Raw genomic sequence first — 27087 nt, forward strand, 5'->3', positions numbered from 1 at the left:
TTCGCCCGCCCTCAGCCGCTGGGGGTCTGCCTCCGCGGGGCTAAGGCGCTGCCGGGCTGCGGGAAGGGAGCCCCCCGTGTAGGAGGGTCGGTCTGAAGAGGGCGGGGGGTGGGCGTCCCTTCGAGGCGGTGCCGCTGTCTCCCGCAGCAAGACCGGGCAGGCCCGCCCCCGTCCCCGTCCCGGAGGCTGAGGGTCTAGGGCCGGCTGAGGAGTCCAGGCCGCGGCGGTCGATGCCCCTGCGGTGCGGCGGTTTGCGGATCGGCCATGGACGCGGGCGAGCTCCGGGGAGGCAGCTCGGAGCACGGCGAGCCTTGGCCACCGGCCGGCGACGAGCGGGAGGAGGTGGTCAGCCCCGCCGGGCCGGGCGGGCAGGAGGGAGAGCGACGGGCGGGAACCGGCTCCGTCTGTGCGGGAAGCGGCTGCGGCGGGAACCGGCTGAAGGAGCCGAGCCCCGGGAGAAGCGATCCCTGCGGCCGCCGGACGAGGGGCTGCTCGGCGGGGAAGCAAAGCAAAGTTAACGGGTAAGCGCGACGGCGTGCGGGACCGGCCGTTCCTGCAGCCCCAGCTGGGGTGGGGAGCTCCCCGGGGCACCGGGGGAACCCGCCCCGGTCGGGACCGGCCGTGTTCTTAACGGCCTGGCCTGTAGGTGAGAGAGCGCCCTGCGCGTCCTCATCAGCTCATCGCTTAATTATTAGATTGGCTGGTCCAGGTACGTCACTGGCCCCAAGTATATATTCTGCATATACTTACTTTGCGTTTGGCAGTAGAAAAGCAGAAATTAAACAGTATTTTTCCCTCAAAGTTCAGAAATTCAATGAGACGCTAGTTAGTTGTGGGGGGTTTTTTTCCATTAAAAAGAGTTCAAGAGCTATAATTTTTGCAATGTTGAACTGACACACAAAGTTAACGTACAATACTTGAACTTAGTGATTTACATAGTAAGAGAACGATACTAATAAAAAAAACAAGTGGACAAAAGGTATTTTAAATAATGGTGTTCATATCTCCTCTGTAGGATTAGGATCAGTCCACGTTTTGAGGATATTGACTGCTTTTTAGTCAGTGAATAAGTAACAGGGAGATTTTGCAGCTGTTGAGGCCAACGACTCTGTTAGGAGTATAATTAAGAGTCCCAAATTCAGTCAGTGAATAAGTAAGAAGAGGGAGATTTTGCAGCTGTCGAGGCCAACGACTGTTAGGAGTATAATTAAGAGTCCCAAATTGTGTGAGGAATGAAATCTTTGGATCGGGTGTATTTTGAGGACCTTGCATTTCCCCGAAGTGCTTATAATCAGATGCAGGCTTCAAGGCTAGGAAAACGTGCATACTTAAAGAATCAGCATCTATTCATTATTTTGATACCAGATAGATTTAGAAAATCTAGCGTAAACATCAGCTTATTTTTAGTTGCTAAGCATTTTACCAAGCAGATTGGTTATGATGTGACTTTGCCATCCATGACACTTTGGAATTGAAAAGTAGGAAGGTGGAGGAGAAAAGATTTCAGTAGCAAAGAAGTGAGAAAGATACAACAAGAAATACAGTGAATGAGCATTAGGACATTTCTGGGTCTCCTGTGACTCTGCAGCTAAGCCCATAAAGTGTTAATTTAGTGAATAATTTTAAATAGTTGACAGAAAAGAAGCTCCTATACCAGAATTCTCTGGTAAAGTTTAGCCTCTGTTTGACAGTGAGCAGCTGAATTGGAGCCAGTCTCACAGAGATCTGATGATGATGATCCAAGAAATGAAAAGATGTTTGCCTGAAGAGAAAAGGAGTTCCAGCAAGCCCAGTACAATCAGTGCTCTCAACTATGCCTTGCAGTGTGTCCAGCAGGTCCAAGGTATGTGTGGAAAAAACCTGGAAGCACAGAAGCTGTACAGCAGCTTAGTTTGAATAGATGTGTCTGGCAAATAACGTAAAAACAAAAGAAAGCATTCCAGTTATCCTGCAAACAGTTGACTTTCTGAAGCACTGTGGGTTGGTTTTTTTTTTTTTTAATAATCATGTTATCTTTTTTATTGAAATGCCCACCTACTGCTTCTCTTTTCTTCAGAATTCCATAGCTAATAGGTGCCTACTAATAACTTTCTGTGTATATATTGAAAAATCAGCATTCCTGTCCCACTTTGAAAAATTATTTGATGGTCTGTGTTTTCCAAGAGAACTAAGTAGTTATAATTGTTCTCTTGCTGTCATGTTCTGTCCTTTTTACTTCCTCATGCTCGTTTTCTGTAACATAAAATGGTCATTCCAGTAGTATAATCAGTATTCCTTTTTCCTTTGTCACTACACAGACCTTCCTCATCTTACCTTGGACTTGACCAAAAAGATGACAAAAGTACAAGGGCTGTAAGAAATACTTTCAAAATGGTCTTCTTACTGACTTCCTTGTGTTTGTTTTGCTTTTCTTTGCTTTTTTTTATTAGCAAACAATGACTTTTTCCAGGCTCTGAATGACCGAAGGGTGTTTCAGACAGACGTGATGACATACAGCATAGAAGAGTTGGTGGCAGTTGCATCTGAGCACACTCCAAAAAACACTGTAAGGAATTCAGGCACACTGAAGGAGTTCATCATTTGCTGTTTCACTCTCTATTTAAAATAGTCTCCTTATGTCATTTTGTGGAAATTGAATGTGTAAAATTAAAAAGCCTTTAAGGTCTAGCCAGAGAGTCATTTGTGTTTTTAAATGTAGATCAGACTAATTCTTATCTGTGCTGACTCAGGGTACCCAACAGCAGTAAGTGAAGACATACCTTTTCTTTTTTTCTTTTTTTACCAGAAGCAACAAATATCTCTTTGAGAATCTTATTTGGGAATTCACTTAAAGCATAGTAATCTCTTGAGACAGACTTAGCAGAATGTTTTCAAAGCTGATGAAGCCCATAGTTGCGAGGGACTTTGGTTTCTGTTTGTACTGCTGTATTTAATTATTTTTTTCCTAATTTGCAGAATGTGTCATGCTTTCTGGCTGTGCTTTAATGAAAAGAGTGTTTCTTGATGTTGAGTACTGCTTATCAGAAACATTGCAAATGCTTTCTACTTGAAAAGTTCTCGGAATATTTTTGTATGTGGAATTATGGTGAATATTTTGAAATTTGGGGAGAAACGTGGGGAGTGATAACCAGTCATTCTGGACAGTGGCAAGCATCACTGTAATCTGTTTCAGTTTTAATATTGCAATCTTATTAGCATGAGTAAGCTGCTGTAGCATTGGAGATAGTGGTAGCTCATGCACAACTTTAATTGAACACTAGCTTAATGAGTTTTGAACCTCTGCTTTAGGTTGTGGCGTATAATGGCTTTGGGTTTGTTTGTTTGTTTGTTTGTTTTGGGGTTGGTTTGGGTTTTTTGGGGGGTTTGTTTGTTTTTTATCCTTACAATATTGCTGTCACACCTTGGAGGAGGTTTGCCTTTAACACCCTTTGTTTTGCAGGACACGTTTGTGGCGGTGTTTTCCCTGCTCTCGGGACGCATGGTGCATATTTCTGAGCAGGCAGCCTCCATTCTAAACTGTAAGAAGAAAGTGTTGGACTCCTCCCGGTTCGTGGAGCTGCTGGTACCTCAGGATGTGAGTGTGTTCTATGCACACACTGATCAGTCCCACCTGCCACTTTGGAACATGGAAACTCAAGCAGGTGGGTCGTGGCGATGCTCTTAAAGGCTATATGTGTCTTCCTGTCTCTGCAGAATGAGCATAGAGTAGTTGTTTGTTTTAAATGCTTATGCCAGCAATGTGCACGGGCCACGCTTGTTCCCTTTCCACTTTGAGACCTTGTGTAGCTATGCAGCCAGTCCTAGCTGGTCTGTTAGAGGCTTAACTCTTACTTGGGGTAAGTCAAGGCAGATACTCTGTTGTTTTGTGTACCATCTTACTTATTGCAAATAGCTCTGCTTTTTAAAAAGGAGCTAAAGATCTAACGGTGAGTTTAAAGTTGTTTAATCTACATCGTACAGTTGCTTAGGTGCTTTGTGTTTATGGTCAGCCTGCTCTGAGCACAGCTCACTGAACCCGAGTTTTAAACGACTTGCTGTTTGGTGCCAGATGTGCCTAAATGATGACTATTTAGAGTCCTATATTATTTGTGAGCAGTTCAAGTGTGGCTCACGTGCCAAGACCATATCTCTGCCCACCTTGCCGTGGGGCTGTTCTGCTGTCAGAGTTGGGAAATCCAGAATCCTTCCTGCCAAAGGATGTGAGACATCAGAGGCTGCTAATGCTCACACGCTGGGGATTCCACCCCCTGTGAGCCAGTTGTGTGCCTGCCTGGCAGAGCAGCAGCACCCCTATGCAGTTGTTATTTTCTTGCTGTGAACTGTAACTGGATTTTGTCCTCCCCATAACTCTCGGCTGTATATAGTTTTTGGTACATGGCTCATAAAACTGGGAATTTTTGCCTTGCCTTGCTATGGTGATGCACTGGGAAAAGGAGTGGTTTAGATCATGTGCATTTCCTCTAAATTCAGTTCCAGGTCAGCCATTTCTCCAGGACTGAGTGGGCTGGAGAAGAGAGATGGTGTTTGAGGTGGGAGCAGACTGTTGAACAGTTAATTCAATAGCTAATAAAGAGCAGGTTGTAAGACTTTGATCTTGATCAGAAAGTCTGGAGAATGCAGAATTTAAAATAGTTCTGATAGGTGTGACCTTTTTAAGGATATTAACTGATACTTTCAATGTGTGTTCTTCTTATTAGCTTCTCTGTACGAATACGCCCAGGTGAAATCCTTTTTCTGCAGAATCAGGCAAGTACATTCATATAGTTTTATGTTTGCAAAGGGTACAGTACTGGGTAGAAAGAGTGTTCTGTTGTTACAACTGAGCAATGTGAGCTCATGGAACTCCATTACAAAATTGGCTTGTGTGTTTAATATTGGCATCCAGCAGGACATTTTGGATATGTTTCACATAGCGATGCTTAAACCTGCATGGAGATAGAAGGAAAACTGTTCATACATTTCTCTTTTGGATCAGTTCCCTTCAGTACTGTTGTGCAGGAGAAGAATGATCTTGTGAAAAGTTGCTGCTCCCCCTTTTACAGTTTGAGAGTGGAGGCAAAGGCTGGTTTTGCTTAAGATTGCTCAAGAGTTTGTGACAGAGGCAGTAACAGAAACTCAGTCACCCAAGTCCCAATATGAGACCTGAATCATGAGACACTATTTGCTGTCGCTATAGATGGAGTTTGTTGCTTTGTGCCTGGCTAATCTTGGTGCTAAAAGAAATAATTAAAAAAAAAAAAAGAAATTGGCCTGTAATCTTCAGTGTAGTTCTGTTTCAGACTTGAGCGGTCTCTTGATTTCAGTAAGAGCTGTTTGCTTCTGAGCAGGTATAAGGTTTTCAACCAATCATTGATTCATTCATCTGTGTTTCAAAAACCCTGAGCTCTAAAATCACCTTTGTCTCTTTCATTGTGTAAGGGCACTTGGAATCAATGTGGCAGGACGTATATCAATTTAAGTTGGGGTGACTGTTTGTACCTAGGATACATAGACATTTTGCAATAGTTTTTCTTGAGATTTTCATATGACAACTCTTCTTCATTTATATAATAGATCCTTTTGATTATGTGGGCTTCCTGAGTAGAAGTATTTTTTTCACAAGCACACACTAGACTAAAATTTGAAAATGGGTTTTTGTGGGTTAAACTTCTGCTGTATTCAATTTCCGTTTGTATCCAAAAGGGGGAGCTGTTAGGAGTGTCTTTATCACATTGACTTCTCTCTACAAACATTTTACAAGACTAAGTGTGGAATAAGAAAGTAACTTTTAGTGTAAGTGATAATGTCCAATTATAACAGGTGAAAAAGCACTTGCAATAGGAGCAGGCAATTGTGACAGAACTCAGAGGGTTGTCATTAATGGAGCAGGGTCAAGTTGGAGGCATCAAGCAGCATCCCCCAGGGGTCAATACTTGGCCCAGTCCTGTTCAACTTATTCATCAATGACCTGGACGAAGGGACAGAACGTATCCTCAGCAAGTTCACTGATGATACCTAATTGGGAGGGCTGGCCAACACTCCAGAGGGCTGTGCTGCCATCCAACAGGCTGGAGAGCTGGGCAGAGAGGAACCTAATGAGGTTCAACAAGAGCAAATGTAAGGTTCTGCACCTGGGGAGGAAGAATCCCAGGCACCAATAGAGGTTAGGGGTAGATCTTCTGGGAAGTACTACTGAGGAAAGGGATCTGGGAGTCCTGGTGGACGGCAGGCTCTCCATGAGCCAGCAATGTGCCCTTGTGGCCAGGAAGGCCAATGGAATCTTGGGCTGCACAGGGAGAAGTGTGGCCAGCAGGTCAAAGGGGGGTCGTTCTCCCTCTCTGCTCTGCACTGGGGAGGCCACAACTGGAATCCTGCATCCAGTTCTGGGCTCCCCAGTTCAAGAGAGACAGGGAACTGCTGGAAAGAGTCCAGCGTAGGGCAACAGAGATGATTAAGGGATTATAGCACCTCCCTTATGAGGAAAGGCTCAAAGAACCAGGGCTCTTTCGCCTTGAGAAGACTGAGGGGAGACCTCATCTATGTTTACAAGTTCCTAAAGGGTGGGTTGAAGGATGATGGAGCCAGACTCTTTTCAGTGGTTCCCAGTGACAGGACGAGGGGCAACGGGCACAAGTTGGAACATAGGAAGTTCCATTCAAATATGAGGAAGAACTTCTTTTGGGTGAGGGTGGCAGAGCCCTGGAACAGGCTGCCCAGGAAGGGTGTGGAGTCCCCTTCTCTGGAGATCTTCAAGCCCCACCTGGATGCAGCCCTGAGCAATGTACTCTGACAAGCTCTGGGTGGTCCTGCTTTAGCAGGGGAGTTGGACTGGATGATCTCTATGGTCCCTTCCAACTCTGTCAAATCTGTGAATCCACAAATTGCTAATGCAGTTACAAAGCCCTGGTTCAGATCTCATCTAGGGTGTCATGTGCTGTTGCTGCTCGCACATGTTCTATAGGAAGACAAATTGTCATGGCGGGGACAATCAAAGAGTAACAACTATTTGTGAACTGAGGCTGGAGGAGCTTTATTTACTTATCTCAGTGAAACAATACTTGTGAGAGACAGAGTATTACCGTTTTCCCTAAAAATGGTACAGAATAAACAACGAACAGAAAAAGAGCTGTTAAACTTGAAGGAGAGCACAAGATCAAATGAGTGGTTCTTATTAATACATCCAGACTGAGAATAGAAGGTGGTCTTTAACCGTTGGAGTAATGGCATTTCTAGAACAGCCTCTGAATGCAGGTATTGGAGGCAAAACACCTACTTGGTTTTAAAAGGAATGAGCTCAGTATTGCTGAACATGTTGGCCTTGGATCGCAAAGGAGTGTGTGTAGGACCTGGGGAGATTCTGATTGTCTGAATCTGTGTGCTCAGCGTGACTTCTCTGTGCAGAGTGCTCAGCCTGGCATAAAGTATCTGAGTCTTGAAACCAGTGCATTAATCCCTTTTACTCTTTCTCAGGGGTGGTAAAGATCAAGAACAAGAAACACGTTGTTACCCTTTCCGAATCACCCCATACTTGGTCCACGTATGTACTTCTGTCCACGTGGATGCAGAGTCCTGCTGCTTAGCTTTGGCTGAGAAAATTCACTCTGGATATGAAGGCAAGTCAGGAGACGCTGGTGGAAAAACAAGACAATAGGAAAATGCACTATACGAAAGTCTGAATCCTTTGTTTAGAAGTTGTGCTTGGGTAGTGTCACCTGTGGAACTTGCAGTTCATGTTTGTGTGTGTGCATGTGAATCTGGAGCATCTGTGCCTCCTTTGAAAGTCCCAAAGCATTTGACCTCTTCTCACTATGTCTATTTTTGATAAGTCTGTAGCACCTGTCTCTATGAGTTACTGGTCAGAAAGCAGCGCACAGCTAAAAAGTGCAGGAGCCAGTAACTTTCTATCATGAGCAAAAGTAATGGTTAGGTTTTCTGTCTTAGTGCATATTTTGTTTCAGTAAATATTTCTATTTCTATTAGCTCCTCGAATTCCTATGGATAAAAGAATCTTCACCACCACTCACACCCCTGGATGTGTTTTTCTTGAAATAGATGACAGGTGAGATTTGAATCTTAAGACCTGTGGGGTGTGTATGGAGAGGTAGCAAAAAATCCTTTGGTCATGCAGCTGGAGACCCAAGTAAAGTAGTTGAACTGTGCAGATGGCAATAGTTAAAAAAATAAAGTAGTTTTGTGGTAGTCTGCTCATGGAAAATCATCTTCTACTCCATGAATGTAATCTTTTTTGTTGACTTAAAATATGAATTAAGGAAAACTCACTGCAGTTCTGTTTATTGAGGGCAGTGGAGGCCTGTGGTAACACAGACAGTGGAAAACCCACGTAACACAGAGCTCTGGGTTTGACTGTGTGGAGATACAGCTGTACTGAGCTGGGTCAAATAAATGTGGCCAGACTAAAGCTGTCTCCTGCAAAGCCACAAGAGTGTTTTTACAACACATTTTGCAGCATCCATGTCAGATTTCTTACTGACACTTTGCCTGTGACCAGTTTCTTCAAGATCTTTTTCTTTTTTCCCCTTTCATCTAGACAAGCACAAAACTGCCTGCAAATGTGAGAATCTGTTAGACCTCCAGGCACAGAAATGTTTGTCATTGGTATTTACAGGTCTGCATTGGACTGGAGGATTATTAGATGGTCTGGAAAATGTTCTGTAGCCTTAGTTCTTGCCATTGTAGATTGTGCACAGGGACTTCACTGACAAGCAAAGAGTTAAGGATGTAAATACTCAAAACAATATTATAATCAGTGATAATGTGTTCGGGTTTCAGAGCAGTGCCTTTGTTGGGTTACTTACCTCAGGATTTAATTGGAACGTCCATACTGATGTATTTGCACCCAGAAGATCGTCCATTGATGATTGCTGTTCACAGGAAAAGTAAGTACAGTTGCTTTAAGAGGAATTTCTACTAGTTCTAATGTTCTTTCGTTATCATATTACTCAATATGTGACTGATCTGCAGCCTAGACGAAAACAAATTAATGAGTGAATTGAAACAACCATCTTCAAGTCATAGCAAATTCAAACCCAGAGTTTTAAAGGACCTCAGTCATTAGTGTTTGTGTTTGCACTGCTGTGTCATAATATGAAATAAACATTGTTTCTTGGTTGTGTGGGTTTTTTCCAGTCCTGAAATTTGCTGGCCAATCCCCTTTCGAACATCTGCCTATCAGATTTTGTACTCAAAATGGGGATTATGTCATACTGGATACCAGCTGGTCCAGTTTTGTGAATCCTTGGAGCAGGAAAGTGGTGTTCATCATCGGCCGACACAAAGTCCGGACGTAAGTCAATTGTAGATTTGATCTATTAAAGTGCTTTTCATTGAATATTCTGACATGTCTAAAATCAAAATACCAGTTTTAGACAAGGTGAGTAGAAGCTAAAAAGCAATGTAAAAAGTAGATCATTTTAACATAGTTGACATTCATTCATGATTGGCTCACAAAAAAGCAAACCCAAAACATTAATTGACAGACAAGTAGCCAAAATCAACTCTGGCTTGTTTTCTTCTAGAACATTCACTTGATACAGAATGTAAATATTTACCAAAGTAACCTCTTTTAAAAATGCAAGTAGTATTGAATGTGCAAGTTAATTTTCCAGATGTTTTTCCTTAGTTTCCAAGAGATTTGCCTTGCTCTTGGGAAATGGCTTTTTGGGGTGGCCTTTTGACTTTTCAAAGTGATCTTTTATTCAAGATTTTATGGGGTGTGTTTGACTCCTGAGGGAAGGAGGCAGAGGGGTAGGTGCTTGTCAGCCTTTACTCGTGTCACTGGGGGGATGCACTGACTCCCCTGCGGCTTCACGTGACACACTGCCCCACAGAGCTGCTCCTGGGACAGATTGCATCCCTTTGCATTGATTCAGCAAAGCAGTCAAAATAAAATAGTGATAATTTAGAAAAATATATGTATGTTGTAACTCTGTTTATAGCTACCTTTCCTTCATCAACTTAAAATGAATAATGATTTTTTTCTGGCTTTCTCCAGAAGCCCTCTGAATGAAGACGTCTTTGCTGCAAGAAGTAAAGAAATGAGCAGTGTTGAGAAAGAGATAAGAGAATTGCAAGGACAAATTTACAAGCTGCTTCTGCAGGTAAAGAAGATGAAAGAATTTCAGAACAGTGGGTGGCCTTCTGAATGAGGGGCTAAAGAAACTTGGGTCTGTTTGGGAATCATCTTTAAAAGGTCTGGAAGGAAATTTCTAATTGGAGACAGGCTTGTGTGACAGCATTAAAAATATGGCCCACCTCATTAGAGAAAAATACTTTGTTTTACATATTTGCCAAGCCTTTTTATTGAAAGATAAATCTGCATCCTGAAACAGCTTTAAGCATGGTAGAGAATTTTTCCCAAGCAGGTGGTAGAGCCCAGAGCAATACTGACTTTTCGCTTAATTTTCTTTGTTTACTTGAAGGTCTGTGTTGCAAGGTATGTTATTCCCTTTCTGTACTCTAAGAGGATGATTTTTTTTAATACTATTTTTTCCCCCTCATACAGCCAGTTCACAGCAATGTTTCCAGTGGTTATGGAAGCCTTGGAAGCAATGGCTCTTATGAGCACTATATCAGCATAGCATCTTCGAGTGACTCCAATGGGAATTGTGCAGAGGAAATAACTGAACCAGTAAGTCTATAAACGTGTCACTGCCTGCAAAGTAGCAAAAATGTCATTTTTAAAACTTTATTTTTTACTTTTATGTGTGCACTATACATCATGAATTTTACTGAAGTGGGAAGATACAGCTTTGTTCAAGCTAAATGTATTTAACCTGGTTAATTATAGAATACTAGCTTTTGTTTCTTGCTCTTAATTTTGCTGACTAGAATGAGCAGATAACTACTACAGTAGTTCGCTAGAGTAAGTTGAAGACTTGCTTAAGATCAGCCTTCTCAGAGGACCAGTGGAGAAAAAAGTAGAACCATGCAACCAGAAAGAGGATTGATGCATGTGAAGAGGTTTCTGTTTGCTTGGGATTTTCTGTTTTGTTTTAAAAAGGGCACTAGAGGTACAGTGTAGACTGTTATAGAAGAGGGTGGAAACAGTGCTGTCCTAAAACAGACACAGCAATTGCCTAGTTTCCTTGTGAGCATCCTGGGTAAGTCATCAGCTTATTCCCACTCCCAAGACTCACATCAGTATCAGTCTCCCAAGCAACAGGCAATAGGACCAAAGGAAATAGCACCAGGGCAGGTTTAGATCAGATATTAGGAAAAAATTCTTCACCAAAAGGGTTATCAAACATTGGAATTGGCTGCCCAAGGAAGTGGTGGAATTGCCATCCCTGGAGGTACCTAAAAGCTGGGCAGATGTAGTGCTGAGGTTTAGCGGTGGTTTTGGCAGTGTTAGGTTGATGGTTGGACTCCTTTCCTTCCAACTTAGATGATTCTGTGATTAAAACATTCAAATGATGAGGTTGTTTGAGCTTTATCATAGTTAAATTAATTAAATCAACCATGATAATTAGATTAATGAAATTTACAAATACTAATAGACACTAGGCTTAGGCTGGCAGTCTACTCCTTTTCAGTCTGGAGAATACAGGAGCCCAAACCCATCTTAATGGTCTCCTGTGGCCTCTTTTTATTCGTTTTATTCTGACTTCACGTTTTCACTTATTTCAAGATGACATTGCAACAAGTTTGTGCAGATGTCAACCGAATAAAGAATCTGGGACAGCAGCTGTATATCGCATCAAGAAGCAAGCCACAGAATGGAAACGACCCGGCTGTGAGCTCAGAAGGGCTAGGAGGTAAGTAAATGCAGTTATCCTCTACCTCTATAGCCATGTGTCTGGCTCACTGCTGTTATCCTGAAGAACTTAAGATAGTGGTTTAGCATGGCTTGAATGTGGGAAGTGTTTTGTTGTTTGGGGTTTTTTGTTTGTTTGTTTTTAAATCAAAATCCAATGAAACAAAAAAACAACAAATCCCACCCCAAAAAAACTCTCAGCAGATGCAATAACTTTTTAACTGCTCCCTGAGATATGGAGGAACATATGTGTCTCTTTCTAGGTTAATATTACTTCTACTTTTTTTATTTTAACATTTTCTAGTGAAAATGCAGACTTGCTTGTAGCAAGTGTAAGTCTACTATAGAAGCTTCCCTTAGATACTTTATGTGGAGTTTTGGAAACAATCCATATGTTGGAAAACATGCCCCCCCCTTCCCACTGAAATAGTGGTTTAGTGACTGCTTCATATTATGCTAATGCACATTATTTGCAGTTAGCACCTAGCACAAATACATGGTGAAAACTGGATACTTCCTCGATATAGGAATCTGTATTAAAATATTTTGTACTGTGATACTCTCTACAAAAGTGTTATAATTAACACCTAGTCTCATTGATAAGAGGACTGCACTGTGAATCTTGGTACTGCTCTGACCAAGTGTATCGGTGCTATAAAAAGCTGTAATTTACTGTTAATTACAGGTTAGGTTCTGTGATGTAGAAATCCGAGAAGAGTAATACTAATTGCAGCTTTGTTTACAGTTTAAATAAAATGGTTTTTTTTCTGTGCTGTTTTCTTTCTGTTTACTAGTTGTTCTGGGTGGATATTTAAGGTGTTGTGTGGGTTTTTTTCTTTTTAGTCATTCTTTCCCCTGCCCTGAAACATGTCAATTGAGATGAAAGTGCAGAATAACTTGTGATGAGAGCTGTGTCTGTTATAGACCATGTATTCCTGTATAATATACCTATATGTATGTGTATCTTGAGGTGTATATGTGTGTGTCTCAGTGGAGGTAGTGTTCAGATGCCTTTCAGAGGACTCTTTGAGAATTTCCTCTTTTCTAGGGAAGAGGCACACTGCTTCCTGTTTTCTTCAGTCATTGAGAAGTGATAGCACAGAAGAACTAGGCAATGCATTTTATGATGATACAAAGACGACTCCGCGTGTTCCTTCCTATCAGCAGATCAATTGTGTTGATAGTATCATCAGGTAATAAACCATGGAGCGATCTTAGTGATACAAGATTAAGATTATTTGGTGGAAGGTAACGGGGTTTCAAGTTGTAAGATGAATTTGGGATTGTTTGTAAAGTTTTCTGCCTCTCTGGGCACAAAATCTTTCCCAATGCTCGGTTGATCTGAATTACAAAGTAGTGAAGAACTTAGAGCCTAAGATTCTGTTTGCAACTATTGACATCTGTCTACTGGTAGTTTCACCGTTGGTGCAATAGGAGTCTTAAGAGAATTTTCATGGGCATAATACGTCAATGTCATCTCAATATATGCTTTAAGAACATCCATATAAAGCAGAAAGTTGATGTAATTTATAAAATGTCAGTAATTTTTAACAAGGTGGATAATATCGTCTTTCTTCTTTTTTTTTTTTCTTTTTTCTTTTTTAAGAGTAACTGATAGATTTTATTTAAAATGCTCCTTGGAAAGCAGATATGTGTCCAGAGCTTCCTGCAGTGAATTTAAAATACTAGTTAACGACCCCTGGATCTCCAGTTTGGATTATTCAAATGTTTGTCTCTCCAAATGGAGAAAAAACACGAAGTAGGGAGAGCTTCCTGTGATATGCTTTTATTTCAGATATCTAGAGAGCTGCAGCATTCCAGCATTGAAAAGGAAATGTAAATCTTCTGCAAATACGTCATCGTCATCTTCAGAAGATGACAAGCAAGTCCAGGAAAGTCATCAGGAAGTCGAGGCATTGGAAGGTAACACAGAGTATACTGATAATCATAATAGAATGGCAACAACTGATTGATTTTAGCATGAGCTAGAACATTAAGTCTTTGAAGGCAGAATGCACCAAAACATGTATTGTTGGCTGTTGCTTGGTCATTTTTTGACATGTTTAGTATGTGCTGACGTTGCACTGGTGTATGAATATTGAATGTTACATTTATTTGTATATAAGACTATATTTATAGTCTGCATAGTTACTGGTTGTTTCTGAACAAGTCAGACTTGATGAATTGGGAGCACAATGCTTGGAATTAAATTCCATATGGAAACTGTCATTTACCAATAGCCACCACTATCTTTTCAGCACTTAATTCCCAACCTCCAAAATCTACTGGTGGGGAAGAGACGCTGAGAGACCAGGCAACTGCAGGCGTGGCTGGAGCTCCTCTGGCAGACCTGGCCCTGTCCACCAAGGCTCCCAGCGTGGTGTCTGTCACCAGCCAGTGCAGTTACAGCAGCACCATAGTGCACGTCCCGCACCCCGAATCAGGTACTGGTCACACTTGCAACACACTGACCTGGCTCACTGATTTCTAAATGTGTACCATGTTTTCAGACTGAAGTACACAGTGAGAAAGTTTCGTCCGTTTGAGATCATTCTCATTAATATGAACTCTGAAATATAATTTAGGTACCTCTAGATACACTATGAACAAAACTAGAGCCTGGAATTTTTTTTTATATTAAATAAGACGTAGTTTTAACAGAGTGCGCTATTTTCTTTCCCCTTTAACTTCATCACATACATCTGATATTTTAATAAGACCTAGTTTTAACAGAGTGCACTATTCTCTTTCCCCTTTAACTTCATCACATACATCTCAAACACAAAAATGGAGTTTTGGCCATTGAGGATTAAAATAAAAATGACTAGTGGGACAGTGTTACTTCATTTTAACACAGAAAAAAACCCATAACAATTAGTATTTAACTGCTATTGTACTAAGAAAGCATTTAAAAAGAAGTGCCTCTGTAACTTCAAAGTGACTTTTAAGTTTTCCAGACCATACGTAATAATTTGCTCAGTTGATGGTTGTGTAACTATATTTAAGCATAAAGGGTGTTTTCTCCCACTGCATCTGCAGCCTATATCTGCTCAGATGAGATTATTTTCTGTGTAACCCTCTGGGTGTTGTGGGAGTTCACACCAGAAGGCCAAAGCAAAGAGTGAGTGATTTATTTTCTTCCATCTTCAAAGAAGTGACTACAATGGAGGATAATGTAATTGTATTTTGTATTCTATGTAATTGTAATTTGCATGTGGGAGTTCGCACCAGAAGGCCAGAGCAAAGAGTGAGTGATTTATTTTCTTCCATCTTCAAAGAAGTGACTACAATGGAGGATACTACTGTTGGAAGTGAACAAATTGAGCTGCCTCCTGTGAATGCTCAGAGTCTCACTACGGTACCCGAGGACTTGAAGCCAGTTGGGCTCACCAAAGAGACACTGTCAGCCCACACTCAAAAGGAGGAGCAGAACTACGTTGACAAGTTCCGCCAGAGGATCTTGCTCTCTCCATTTAGGACTTACCTTCAACAGGGGAGCAGAAGTAACAACGGACATTCCTGTGGCCAAGGTAGGCAGCAGCTTTGAGAAATATAGACCTATTAGATGACTTAGAACCAGACTCCACTGCTAGCTTGGTCTTTCTTCCTTGTATGATTTAGTGATTATTTCACGATGGCTGTAAACAGAATACTTCCTTTGAACTGCCAAGGCTTGACAGCAGCATTGCCCACGCAGGTGTCTGCTCTGTCTTGTATGTTGCTATCTTAGACTTTTTACAAAGCAGGTAATTATTGCAATAAACCCTGCAAATGCCAAGTAGTTTATTGGCTGCCCTTGAAGGAATGTGAACGACCTGATTGGGATAAGCCAGAATGATCAATAACAAAATTGATGACATGAAGGAAAATATTGTAGATGTGTCAGCAAATCCATCATCAGTGTGTGGAAGAATTGCCCAGAGGAAAGTCAGTTCTCAGAATAAGCCACACTCGGTTGTCTGGTTGTTTTTCTCTTTTCTCTTTTTTCCCTCTTTTTCTTTCTTTATTATCTGGATGTTTTTCTCTTTTTTCCCTCTTTTTCTTTCTTTTTATTTTCCCTAGGTCAGTCATTTCAGTGATTGTGTCTGTCTTTCTTCCTCAGGAGATTCCCCTTCAAAGCAGATGAACCCAGCTACCTGTAAGAAAGGCAAACACGGAAAATTCAAGCGCCAGAAAGCTCAGAGACAGTCCTCAGACAGCCATTCTTCTAGTAAAATTAGAAATAGTCTTCCATGTGAGAAGAGAACAATTCAGAAACAGTCATTCTCTCCCTCAGAAGTGTCCTATCTGAGCTCCTCCAGTATGAATGTCCTTCCTCCTATGGGATTTCCTGGCTGTTCGGATCCGATCTCTAGTTTTCCAGCCTCTTCTGTAGGAGAGGAGCTTCCCGTGCACTCGTTAAAACCTGAGTCATTGTCACACCTATGCTGTGAAGCACAGCCGTGCCCAGCACTTTATCCCCCAAACATAGGCACGTTTATGGCTGTATTTTTTCAGAGTTTCCCCATTTATGCTCAGATGCCTCAATATGTCTTTCTTCCCAGCCCTCAGTATGTTTACCCCCCTGCTTCCTATCCATGCGCGACGCGACCTCCAGCCCCTCACCCTGCTCCATCACCAGTGGCATCACGTTCTGTGGGTCAGCCCTTTCCAGCCTTTCCTGCCACAGCCCTGGAAGCCCAGCACGACCCAGCCCTACTGCTCAGCAGCTCCCGCAGCAGCTCCCCACTTCAGCTGAATTTGCTGCAGGAAGAGCTGCCAAAACCTATGGAGTTATCCATTAGTACTGGTGTTAAAGCCCGTGCAGAAGTGAAATGTGTAAGTAACGCAAATTTTTCATGTAGAGGAGAAACTGACTTTTCGTGGTGCTCACCAAAACCAGCGATGATCTGTGTTTCAGGGTCACCATATTTTGTTAGCTGCTTTTTTGGGTGGCTGTGCTATGTGGACTGCAGGCACAAAGAGCACAGGAGGTGGAAAAAGTTGTTTTTAACTTGCACCCGTAGGAACTTTTAACAGAACAGTGTTGGCACTGAGCAAATGACAGAAATGTGACATCTTCTGGTCTAGGCTGCCACAAGCCACTTAATGTTTTGGCAGCAGCCTTTTCAGTTAAATTGCCAGCAGGAATTTTGGGTTTGGGGCTTTTTATGCATGTGGAACTTGGTTAGCGTTGCGCAATTCGCATCCTTTCTCACCCAGTCCCACAGCCTCTGTGGAGAACCAAAACAAAGGGAAGATACGCTTCTAATTACTCCCTCTGTCTCCCAGGGATGCAGCTAATGAACGAAGAACAGGGATCCGTGTGGGTCGGTTTCCATACATGGGCATAGAAAAAGCCTCTCCAACTTCCGCGGTAAACTCAGAGGCAGGAATCTGAGCTCTGCAGGCAAGGAAAAAAATGTTGGCTCCTGAATCCAGATTGGGCTGGAAAGGCTGGATCAGCTGAAACTGCAGGGTAGGGTCCCGAAAGGGGAGTTGTGTTCCTGTGGCTGCTGAAGCTGTGAGCTTCACAGGGTGAATCAGGGGAAGACTCTCATTTTCCCTGTAGTTCCACACCGTGGCTTGTGTGTGTGGCTGCTTCATGCCATCTAACAGGATGTGAAGGGAACTGACTCCTGCTCTCTTGTCAGCAGAAAATACTAACTTAATGCAACAGTACAGTATCTCGACCCAGTGGGGAAGAATCTACAGCAGAAATCAGTAGAGTCCAGATGCTTGTTGATCTCACCCCTGAAGAGTGCTGAGTTCCAGACACCCATTTGTTTCCAGAGCTAGAAACTCTAAACCTATTGAATTGATACGAGAACTTAGTCAACATGTGACAAATTCAGTACGTGGCCATTTGTTTCCAGAGCTAGAAACTCTAAGCCTATTGAACTGATACGAGAGCTTAGTCAACATGTGACAAATTCAGTACGTGCATGAAGTTTTTCAGACTTAAATGTAACTTCCATGGATGTGTTTGTTTTGATTTTTATCTCCAGAACAGTGATCCAGAAGATAGCAGTAACAGTGCCAGCCATTGTGCTGCTAGTGAATTTACCGACCGCTCGCTGTACGAGGACTCCCAGCTGGGTACAGGTTCAGCAGCATCAGGCAGTGGATCAGCTTTATCTGGTTCCTTAGGCTCTTGCTCCAACAAGACTTCTGCTTGTGGCACAGGTAGGGAAGTTTGACATTTGGATGCTGGTGCTAGATGGCTTCCAGCGTGTTGGTAATTCATGGCAAGATACTGTAATAGGATGGGATACGGCAGTAAGAGGATGCGTGGTCTCTCCTTTTCACCACTTTGCAGTGTTTGAAGCCAAGTTTGTTTCAGTCACTGTAGTTGGAAATGGGAATCTAAGCAGCTCTTCCTTTAAGTCACTCTTTTATTTTGCTCATTATCACTTTTCTCTGCATTAGATATTCTCTTAGGTCTTGTCTGAGTAAAGGTAAATCTGCCTAGAGCAGGAACTCTTGAAACAGAAGCAGGGAAGTTGAATCAGTTAATTTTGAGAAGAGTAACTAGAGCTTTGGAGATTTAACTTCGTAGAATGCACTTCATCTTTGAATGTAGAGCTTTGGAGATCTTGAGTAACTTCGTAGAATGCACTTCATCTTTGAATTCTCAATAGGTAGTAATCACTTGCTCGAGCAGTCATCTGGGATTACAGAGCTGGCTTGCAGGAATATACTGGTGTTCTTTTACTTTTTGAGCTGAATTACTAGGATTTCTCGGGTATCTGCACTCATTTTTTTCATGGTAATTCTCAGCAGGTAGTGGCGAAAGCAGCAAGTACTTTGCCAGTAATGATTCTTCTGAAGCTTCCAAAGAAGAGAAGAATCAGGAAGCAGAAGAAAAAGGGACAGCTCATAAATCCAAACATGAGTCAGCCTGGGTGATGATGGATCACACACCTGAGAGAGTTCTGATGACTTATCAAATGCCTAACAGGTTGGAAGACATCAACAGTTTCTGACATGTAGTTTGGTATTGTGCATAGAGCTGTAGAATTAAAAATGAGACCATGGAGACAGTGCACGTACACCTTCTTGGAGTTTCGTTGGTATTAATTTTCTGTTTGTGCATTTTACACCCTGATTATTTCCTTTTGTCTGGTTTTTTTTTCCCCATTTCCCCCATCAGTTAAAACATGGTAACATGTAACCTTTTTGCTGAAGTGTTAAGGGGATTGGTTATTGTCCTGTACTTTGAATGCATAAAGGTGTAAAAATACTTGCATGTTATTTGCAAGTTGCTTGCAATTAGCTTATATATCATTTGTAAAGAGATTCCATGTTTTAAAAAAACAACAACAACAAAACACACAAAACAATAAAACAAAAAGCCCCCACACCAAACACCAACAGAACCCCAACAAAACCAACAACAACCCACTCAGCCCCCCCCCGAGAGGCCAGTGTTGGAAGAAACCTTACAAAGCAAATAAGACATAACAAAGTACAGTTTCTTTTCAATGGCTGGTGATGTTTAGACTTCAGCTGTAGATGCTGTTGAATAGACTCTTGGGATGGGATTGTAATCAGTGCTGGGGTTGTAATCAGTGCTGGCCTTGCTTCATTTAGTACAGCTGTGTTCACAGGTGTCTGTTGCCCGCAGAATTAAAGAGGAAGTTTTAAAGGAGGATCTGGAGAAGCTGATGGTCATGAGGAAGCAGCAGCCATGGTTTACAGATGGGCAAAAGAAGGAGCTGGCAGAGGTGCACACCTGGATCCGGACCCAGACTGTCCCTCTGCAGATCAGCACCCAGGTAAGGAGCTGGGAAGGGACCAGCAGTTTGTTCCTGCCTTGGTGAACCAGGGGCAGTGCTGTTTCTAATCAGTGCAGTTGGCTATTACTTCTAAATATAAGAAGGAAATGAGCTCGAGTACACTAACCAGATGAGAAATGCCAAAATACAGGTTGTTATTGTATTTTTTCCATGATACACAAATACTGTGTAGGAACCACCAGTAGCAAAGTCCCTTTGGCCACACTGTTGGATGAATAGGAACAGTGTCATGCTCTCACATGAGTCCCTATCTAGTGATAGTTTTTCTGTTGGTGTTAGGTTTTTTGGTTTTTTCTTACAAAGCTGATTGCTGCTATGATTTAATAGCATATAGCACTGGAACATTAATGAAGCATGTTCAAACTGAAAAGTGCTCATAGTCACAGAGGAGGCTCAGGCATACAGTGAGAAACACAAAAATAGCTGGCTTTTTGTAGGTGGATTAATTCCTCAAGAATATTGGTATCTTATGCCTGATTATTTTATCTGGTAAACTACTTTTGATTTATATTACTATGTGTTAGAGAATGTTGTAATCAGTTTAAAGTGCTCCCAGGTGCTATGGAGAAGAAAAGAGCAAGGATAACTCTTGGGCACTCTGATAAACTGCTTTTTATATTACTATGTGTTAGAGAATGTTGTAAACTACTTTTGATTTATATTACTATGTGTTAGAGAATGTTGTAATCAGTTTAAAGTGCTCCCAGGTGCTATGGAGAAGAAAAGAGCAAGGCAGAACTAACCCTACAACAATCTGGAGCTCCACTGATTAATTGTACAGAAAATTTCAAGGCAGAGTGGACTGTGTTCATGTATTCATGCAGCAGAAAAATCTAATGTATAATCTATAGCCCTGCATGTCCTGTGTGCTAATATTTTCAAATGTAGCATTCTTAGAGCAGAAAAATTGAGAAATCTATGTCCTTGGCACTGGAAAAAGAACAGAAAGTTGGTCTTTGTTTTCCTGGTACCTTGTTGATAAAAATCTTGTGGTTAGGAACACGTGTTTGATTGAGGTAGCAAAATGGTGTCCAGTGATCTTGCAGAAATTTCTGTGGAATGTTTACATCTCAAATGTGATGATGTATTGGTATGCAATTATAAATATTTGATATCTAAGGTGCTAAATCTGTTCCTAAGCACTAGGTCATGTTTTCAATATAGATTGTCATTTTGTGAATGCAACCAGGTTTCTGGCAGTAGAAAGAAATTCAGGATTTCTGTTTAAATACTTTATTTCAATATCATACTGCCACTTCTCGAGAACAAGAAAAATCCATTCTGTCCAGCCTTTTTTTTTTTTTTTTTTGGCAGTAGAAAGAAATTCAGGATTTCTGTTTAACTACTTCATTTCAATATTGTACTGCCACTTCTCAAGAACAAGACAAATCCATTCTGTCCATACACTCAAGTGTTTCAGCCTTTTTTTTTTTTTTTGGTGGGTGTTGTTGCTGTTCAGTTTGCAGTCCAAATCCTTAAGGAGTAGTTTGCTTATAAAGCTGAGAGATAAGGCCTTCAAATTCAAGAACTCACGTGCCTTTTTATCTCAAAGCTAAAACCGTATGTTTCACTAACCATAGAATTCATTTCTGAGATGAGGTAAGTTGGAGTTACAAGTACCTGCTTCTGAAAATAAAATATCTGAAGATAAGGCCTTCAAATTCAAGAACTCACATGCCTTTTTATCTCAAAGCTAAAACTGTATGTTTCACTAACCAAAGAATTCATTTCTGAGAGAGGTAAGTTGGAGTTGCAAGTACCTGCTTCTGAAAATAAAATATCTGTATGATCTCTGCGTTTGAAGAGATTTCAGTCCATTGGTGAGAGGTTTGAAGAGATTGCAACATGTTATGGTATCAGGATTTGACTCTTTGAAATATACTCATAAAAAGGAGAATTTAAATTCCTATGTTTTTGTTCCTTTTTAAAGGGCTGTGTTACGTGTGACGTCAGGGAAGCAAGTTGTGAGGCTGCAATGGCTGATGACAATGTGGAGAACAAGGGAAAATCGCCTCTGTTCCTGTAACGCTGAAGGCGTCAGCGCTTGTGTCAGTAAAACTGCTTGGTGCAGTTCCTGTTCTCTTTTCCTCTGGCTTTGCTGCACACTAGTGGTGAATCTGTCTGGCTGTCTCCTCCCAACAGGAGTGAAACTAAACCTTCCTCCATTACTCCTCCACTCTGGCATGACTTTTGAAGACAGTGTTTCACTGGGAGGCTGTTTCCCTTCCCCACCTTACAGACTTGACACAGAATGGGTTATGTTTCTGACTTTTGGTTGCTCAATGAGGAGCAAAATACAAAGGGTTTTTTGTTTGGGTTGGTTGGTTGTTCACACTTGGCAAGTAAGGTTTTGAAAAGATGCAGTGGTTAAGAACCTACAGTGATGAACCTGACAAATCAGAGCATATTCACTCTCCGAGTAAGGCAGATGCGTTGAAACCAGCATTGAAACCAAGCAACAACGGAGCACTTTTCGTTTGTTTCATATTTAAAGGTCTAAACTTCCTAATTTAAAGGTCTCTGAGGCTCTAAAGCCACTGTAGCTGGTTCGAGAATCCAGCAGGCTTTTTAATGAGCAGCTGAAAACTGGCCAAGTTATTCTGCATCAAAATGCCTTGCGCCAGCTTGTGCCCAACAAATAAGTGTTTTGGAAGCAGTTGCATTATGGGTTTTGCTTTTAAAGCTGTGTTTCTCAAGATAGGTGTTAAATTAAGGGTAACTGGTTTACATATCTGTTAGAGATTAAATTAGAAATAGCAATCCAAAAACATAGAAGTAACAATTCGGGAGTTATTTTCCTTACACAGGATCTGCTTTTTAGTGAAAGATGTGTGGAAAGCCACCTCTGTAAAGGCACTGTGTCCTGGTTATCAGTTCAAGTAGCCATGTGGAAAGCCACCTCCTGTAAAAGCACTGTGTCCTGGTTATCAGTTCAAGTAGCTACGTGCAATATTTTCTCTTTTGTTGCTAGTGCTCTGGAAGGAGATGTGTCCCCTTTTCTGTGTAGTATTAGAGTAGTTAGATGACAGGAATCCAGACATAGCGAAAGAAAAACTTCCATTTCCCTGTTTTGTTTTTGTTGTGATGATGCCAAAATCAAAAAAAACCATAGATTGAGCTTCATTTCTTCTGCTTTCTTGAAAAGTCACATGTTGTGGAGCCAGACTTGAACTTCAAACCATATATTCATTATTTCTTGTCACTGTTGACTTCCCATACGAGTTTTAACTTTGTCTTTATAATGGAGTCTCTGACTGTTGAAATCCATGGACAAAAAATTAGTTTGTGTGGAGCGTGGCTTTGTTACTCAGAAAGTGGTAGCCACTTTCAGTCTGTAAAAGGACTTGTTCTTGTGTTAATACTTGTAGCTTAAAGCTGAATGTCTCAAAGTGCTCTTCAAGCAGGACACACTTCACTAAAACATAGCAAATTTTGTCTGTTTTCCCCTTGGTATATCAAAAGCTGGATGTAATCAGATTTTCCTTCTGGTGTTATTAATCACCTTAGCCTTCTTAACAAAGAGTTTCAGAATGTAACACATTATTCACCCTTTTTTCTGTATAACTCTTCTGTGATGTGAAGGATTTTCACTACTTCAGTTTCAGTTACTAGTAAGCTTCAAGTTATTCAATAAGTTAAAAATACTGTGATCTGCAGATTATTGAAGGAAGACTGTATTTATCTAAAGGTTGTTACCTTTTAAAATCAATTCAGTGACAATCTTTGTCATTAAGGCTTATTTCAAGGAAAGGTATTTTTTACAGAATTTTAAGTCTTTGAGGCTGATTTGACTCAGGCAGTGTTTTTTTGATTATTTTTTTTTTAATTATTTTTTTACAGTATGCTTGCCTGCTCTGTTTATATGTATTGCTTCCTATTTATTCTTAAGCTGCATTTCTTTGTCTTTCACTTTTTTCAGCTGAACCTGTTTTTTCTTAAGTGCTGTAAATCAGCAGAGGTCCACACATCCTTGGTACTTTGTGTGTTTAACTTTAAACACTGCTTAAAAGAAGAGCCTTCAATAAGTGTTTACATGTATCAAGTTAGGTACTCAAGTAGAAAAATGTGGGCAATACCTTACACCTGTCCTAATGTTTTTCCAGCACTTTCCAGTATGATACTCTGCTTTCTAACCACGCTGCCTAAAATATTTGCTCTAAAACATGTAATAAGATGCTTTGTGTATAGGTTCTTTTCTTAATTGGGAAGCTTCTTTAACTGTCAAATTAGACTGATACACTAGAATCCATTCTAGTTAGCTATGCTTAAATTAAAATTACTATTTTTTTTCACTAAGTCTTTTGAGACTTAGTGAAATAACTTGAGTGCTCCAGGTAAGGCCAGACATCTCCTTCAAACTAGTTTAAAAGTGTAAGCCAGAAGCAAAGTTTAGATAAAATGACTCTTTTGCTGTACAATATTTACAATGTTTATTTCCTGAGTATGAAAATGAAATGGTTTGTGATGTCTTAGCAGGCATAGGTGTCATCCCTTCTATAAAACAGTGGGACGTAGTTCAGGAGGATGGTAATATGTACCTAACACTTGAATAATGCTTTTCATCCATAGGTCTGGAAACATGTCAAAAAGATGACTGTCGTTATCCCGGTTGTATAAAAAGAGGCAGAGACACAAAGGACTTGCACAGATGTGTAGCCCCAGTTCATACCAAATCCAGGAATATAATTTGGGGAACTTCACCCACTGTATCCTGTGCTGTCTTTGCTGCCAGTGGTCAAGACGCTGACCTGTACGTAAAAACTTGATCATGTTAAATGTATTTCTTGTTTGGAGATGTCAACCCTTCTTGTACCACCTACTACTATGTATTTTGTGCCCAATAGGATGATATAGTGGCAGAAATCCTAGACCGTTTCCGTAGTGCTGTGACCACCTTACCCTGTAACCATATGTAATGAAGGTGCATGTGCCTAGGAGTTTGAATTCAAAGTTTGTAATTCTGGCTAAATCTCACACGCAAGATTCCTTGTCTGGGGCTACACTAGTCCTGGGTTACAGAAAAAAATGGTGTGGAAAAGAATACCATGAAATTAAGAGGTGAATCTGTGCCACGTGTGATGGTGAAACTAAATTATTTGCTCAAAAACATAAACAGTCTTGATTGCAAAACCAGGTTTAGGACAAAAAACAGTTTCCCAAGCTACTCTTTACCCTGCTAGAACCATAGCATCTTGCAATCAAATGCCTTATCAAGCCTTTTGTGAAGGACCTCGTTTCCATAAGTTTTCAGGAACTGGTAGTTGTTACTTCAGCTTATGTTAACCTTTGTAGGTTGCTGGAGTAGTCAAAGTGAGATCTGGTTCTTATCTGAAAGACCAACGGAGTAAATATTGCAGCCAGATTTGCATTCTCTATTTTGTTTATGTGACTTTGTTTTGCCTGACGTAATTAAAATGTTGCAGAGAGTTTAGAGCTGCTTGGAAGGTCACTTTTTTGGTGATCAAAGGAAAAACATGCAAATACATTAAATGAAGCAGTTACTACCCCCTGTGGGGGTGTCAGCAGTTTGGAAACCCTTGGTGGATTTTGCTGGCAATTTTTTTTTGTTGTATTCATAAATATAAAATTATGTTTTTAAAAGATGAGTTGATGTGTGAATATATTCATGGCATTGCTATGAACAGGAGGGACCCCAGTGTATTTTTACAGTGTGCAATAAATATTTGCTGAATATGTAATGTATTGGTAAGTTTATCTTCCAGCTGAATTGAGTTTTAAATCACAATTGAATGACTTTTTACATCAGTTGATAGGAATATTTTATTGAAATAATATTCAGCTGTGGTTGAATTTACAGTTGTGATTTTAACTGTACACTTTACAGGAGCTACTGTTTTTATAAATAAAACTGAAAAATATGCTGCAAAGAACTGTTTCAAGGGTGTGATTACTTTTGTTGTTTGGTAATTTTTAGAAAATAGAATTTAAAAAAAAAATATTCGTTCCATTTTCCTGGTTGTACATTGGTGTTGAGGTTGTGGGTACAGTGGAAATGGTGATGTAGTGGCTATTTATCCCATTTTGTGTGTGTGTTTGTGGGGTTTTTTTATATCTCGTTCTACCTTGCCCATTTCAGGATGTGTTATTTCCTTTCTAATTGCATCCCACAACGAAGGGCAAGTGCCTTTTGAATGTAAAGGATTATATTTGAATGTGTAAACTGTTGGGGCTTGGCATGCAGGATTTAAAGCTTCTGTCTGTGTTGATTTTGTTTGAAAAGGTAAATAATAAACACCCTGGGAGCAGATTGGCTCCACCACCTTAAAGTTTGTGTTCCAGATGAAATACAAAGAAAAACATTCCTAGGTTTAGTTCATAGGCAAGTCTCATAGAGCAATAAGGTTCTTAACTAATTGCAGAGAAACAATTTACTGGAAGTTTCAGGCTCTGCTGAAATTCTACTATATTAGAATTAGCTGAATTCCACCCCCCCAACCTCCTCTGCTGTGCTCTGGCCCAGCTTGGACACAGTAAGTTGTTTGAGTATCTCTTCTTTAGATGCTATAACTTCTAGTGAGTATTTTTGCAATATTGAAAGTTGGAAGTGTTTGATGGTTTATATCTTAATTGCCTCGTCTTAACTCTGTCCTCACCACTCTTCATTCCTTTATTTTCTTATGTAGATGGCTACTGAAACTTTTTAATGCTTGTAATATTGTTTTTAATTATTAATCACTGTGGTTGTATTTATTTTGCTTTATGCAATTCTTGAAGCGTGGGATTGAACAGATATATTTTTCTTCCCAGTCTTTCTAGGCTCTGCAGCTTTTCCCATCTATGAAATAAATCTATCTTGGCCAGTTATTCATTTAGATAAAGTTGAAGTCTTTTCTTACACGTTTTTATTGACTGATGAGGTGGCAGCAAAGGAGTAATTTCCAGACAGGCACTGGCTTGCTGCGTTGTGTAAGAGAAGGATGGATGTTGAGAAGATTTCAAATAGCTGCACAGAGCATCCAGCAGCTCTGCATTTGTAAGGATGTTTTTCTGTGTTATACCTGGCTTCACCTGTTTTACAGCTTGTTCACTTCACATAAATTGTATCAAGCCTGTAGGCCTTGTTTAAAAAGCACAGTCAGATTTATGATGTGTATTATTGAGATCAATGTAGCATGTGTATCACTGTTAGGTGAAGTTTACTGCAAGCTTTCTGTGAGCCTTGATTAGCTAAGGTTTAGGTGAAATATGTATTGAACAAAGTCAGGGTTCACAGCTCAGACTGTTTGTGCACATTCCCAAGATTGCTGAACAGACAAATCCTGACTGTTCATCGCAGATGCTGTCAGGAAGTACCTGGGGTTTGGAAAGAATACAAAGGAGTCAGACTAGAACTGTTTTACAGCTGCTTTTTTGTCTTCTCCCTCATTTACTTTAGATGCCAAGGTACAACAACTTTATAAAAAACAAGCTGTGGCTCAGGGGAACAAATCCCTGAGTGCCTGAGCAGGAGGTGGCTTGTCCTGGTAACACTTGTGACCTGTGTCCATGTAATGCTCGTGTCTGTGCAGCCACACAAGTGCAGGTCACACTCATCAA

The 27087-nt window shown here is 40.8% G+C and overlaps 1 protein-coding gene across 4 annotated transcripts; it reads left to right on the forward strand.

Annotated features, from left to right (window-relative positions):
- Positions 1-12: 12 nt before the first annotated feature.
- PER3 (period circadian clock 3) lies at positions 13-25426 on the forward strand. 4 transcript variants are annotated; one of them, XM_014952086.1, is made up of 22 exons: positions 13-521; positions 1692-1843; positions 2430-2545; positions 3440-3641; positions 4698-4746; positions 7450-7592; positions 7960-8038; positions 8770-8876; positions 9127-9283; positions 9992-10097; positions 10502-10627; positions 11627-11753; positions 12801-12945; positions 13548-13675; positions 14011-14196; positions 15031-15282; positions 15855-16570; positions 17740-17917; positions 18512-18692; positions 19359-19509; positions 21461-21578; positions 24100-25426. In XM_014952086.1, exons 1-21 carry the CDS (start codon positions 265-267, stop codon positions 21554-21556), a joined length of 3654 nt encoding a protein of 1217 aa, XP_014807572.1. In that variant the 5' UTR covers positions 13-264; the 3' UTR covers positions 21557-21578; positions 24100-25426. The 4 variants fall into 4 exon arrangements, 3 of the variants coding, with proteins under 3 accessions (XP_014807572.1, XP_014807574.1, XP_014807573.1); XM_014952088.1 differs by lacking the exon at positions 24100-25426 and having other exon boundaries at positions 18515-18692; positions 21461-22417; XM_014952087.1 differs by lacking the exon at positions 24100-25426 and having other exon boundaries at positions 15034-15282; positions 21461-22417.
- Positions 25427-27087: the final 1661 nt, after the last annotated feature.

This window comes from Calidris pugnax, unplaced genomic scaffold (genome assembly GCF_001431845.1).
Source record: "Calidris pugnax isolate Ruff unplaced genomic scaffold, ASM143184v1 scaffold161, whole genome shotgun sequence".
Taxonomy (NCBI): domain Eukaryota; kingdom Metazoa; phylum Chordata; class Aves; order Charadriiformes; family Scolopacidae; genus Calidris; species Calidris pugnax.

What these genes read in the sequence shown, in the direction of transcription:
- PER3 (XM_014952086.1), top strand. Translation starts at nt 265, where the DNA reads ATGGACGCGGGCGAGCTCCGGGGAGGCAGCTCGGAGCACGGCGAGCCT. An exon ending in GAGCTCAGAAGGGCTAGGAG is followed by an intron (nt 11,754 to 12,800) that starts GTAAGTAAATGC and finishes CCTCTTTTCTAG; the next exon opens with GGAAGAGGCACACTGCTTCC. An exon ending in ACTTATCAAATGCCTAACAG is followed by an intron (nt 18,693 to 19,358) that starts GTTGGAAGACAT and finishes TGTTGCCCGCAG; the next exon opens with AATTAAAGAGGAAGTTTTAA.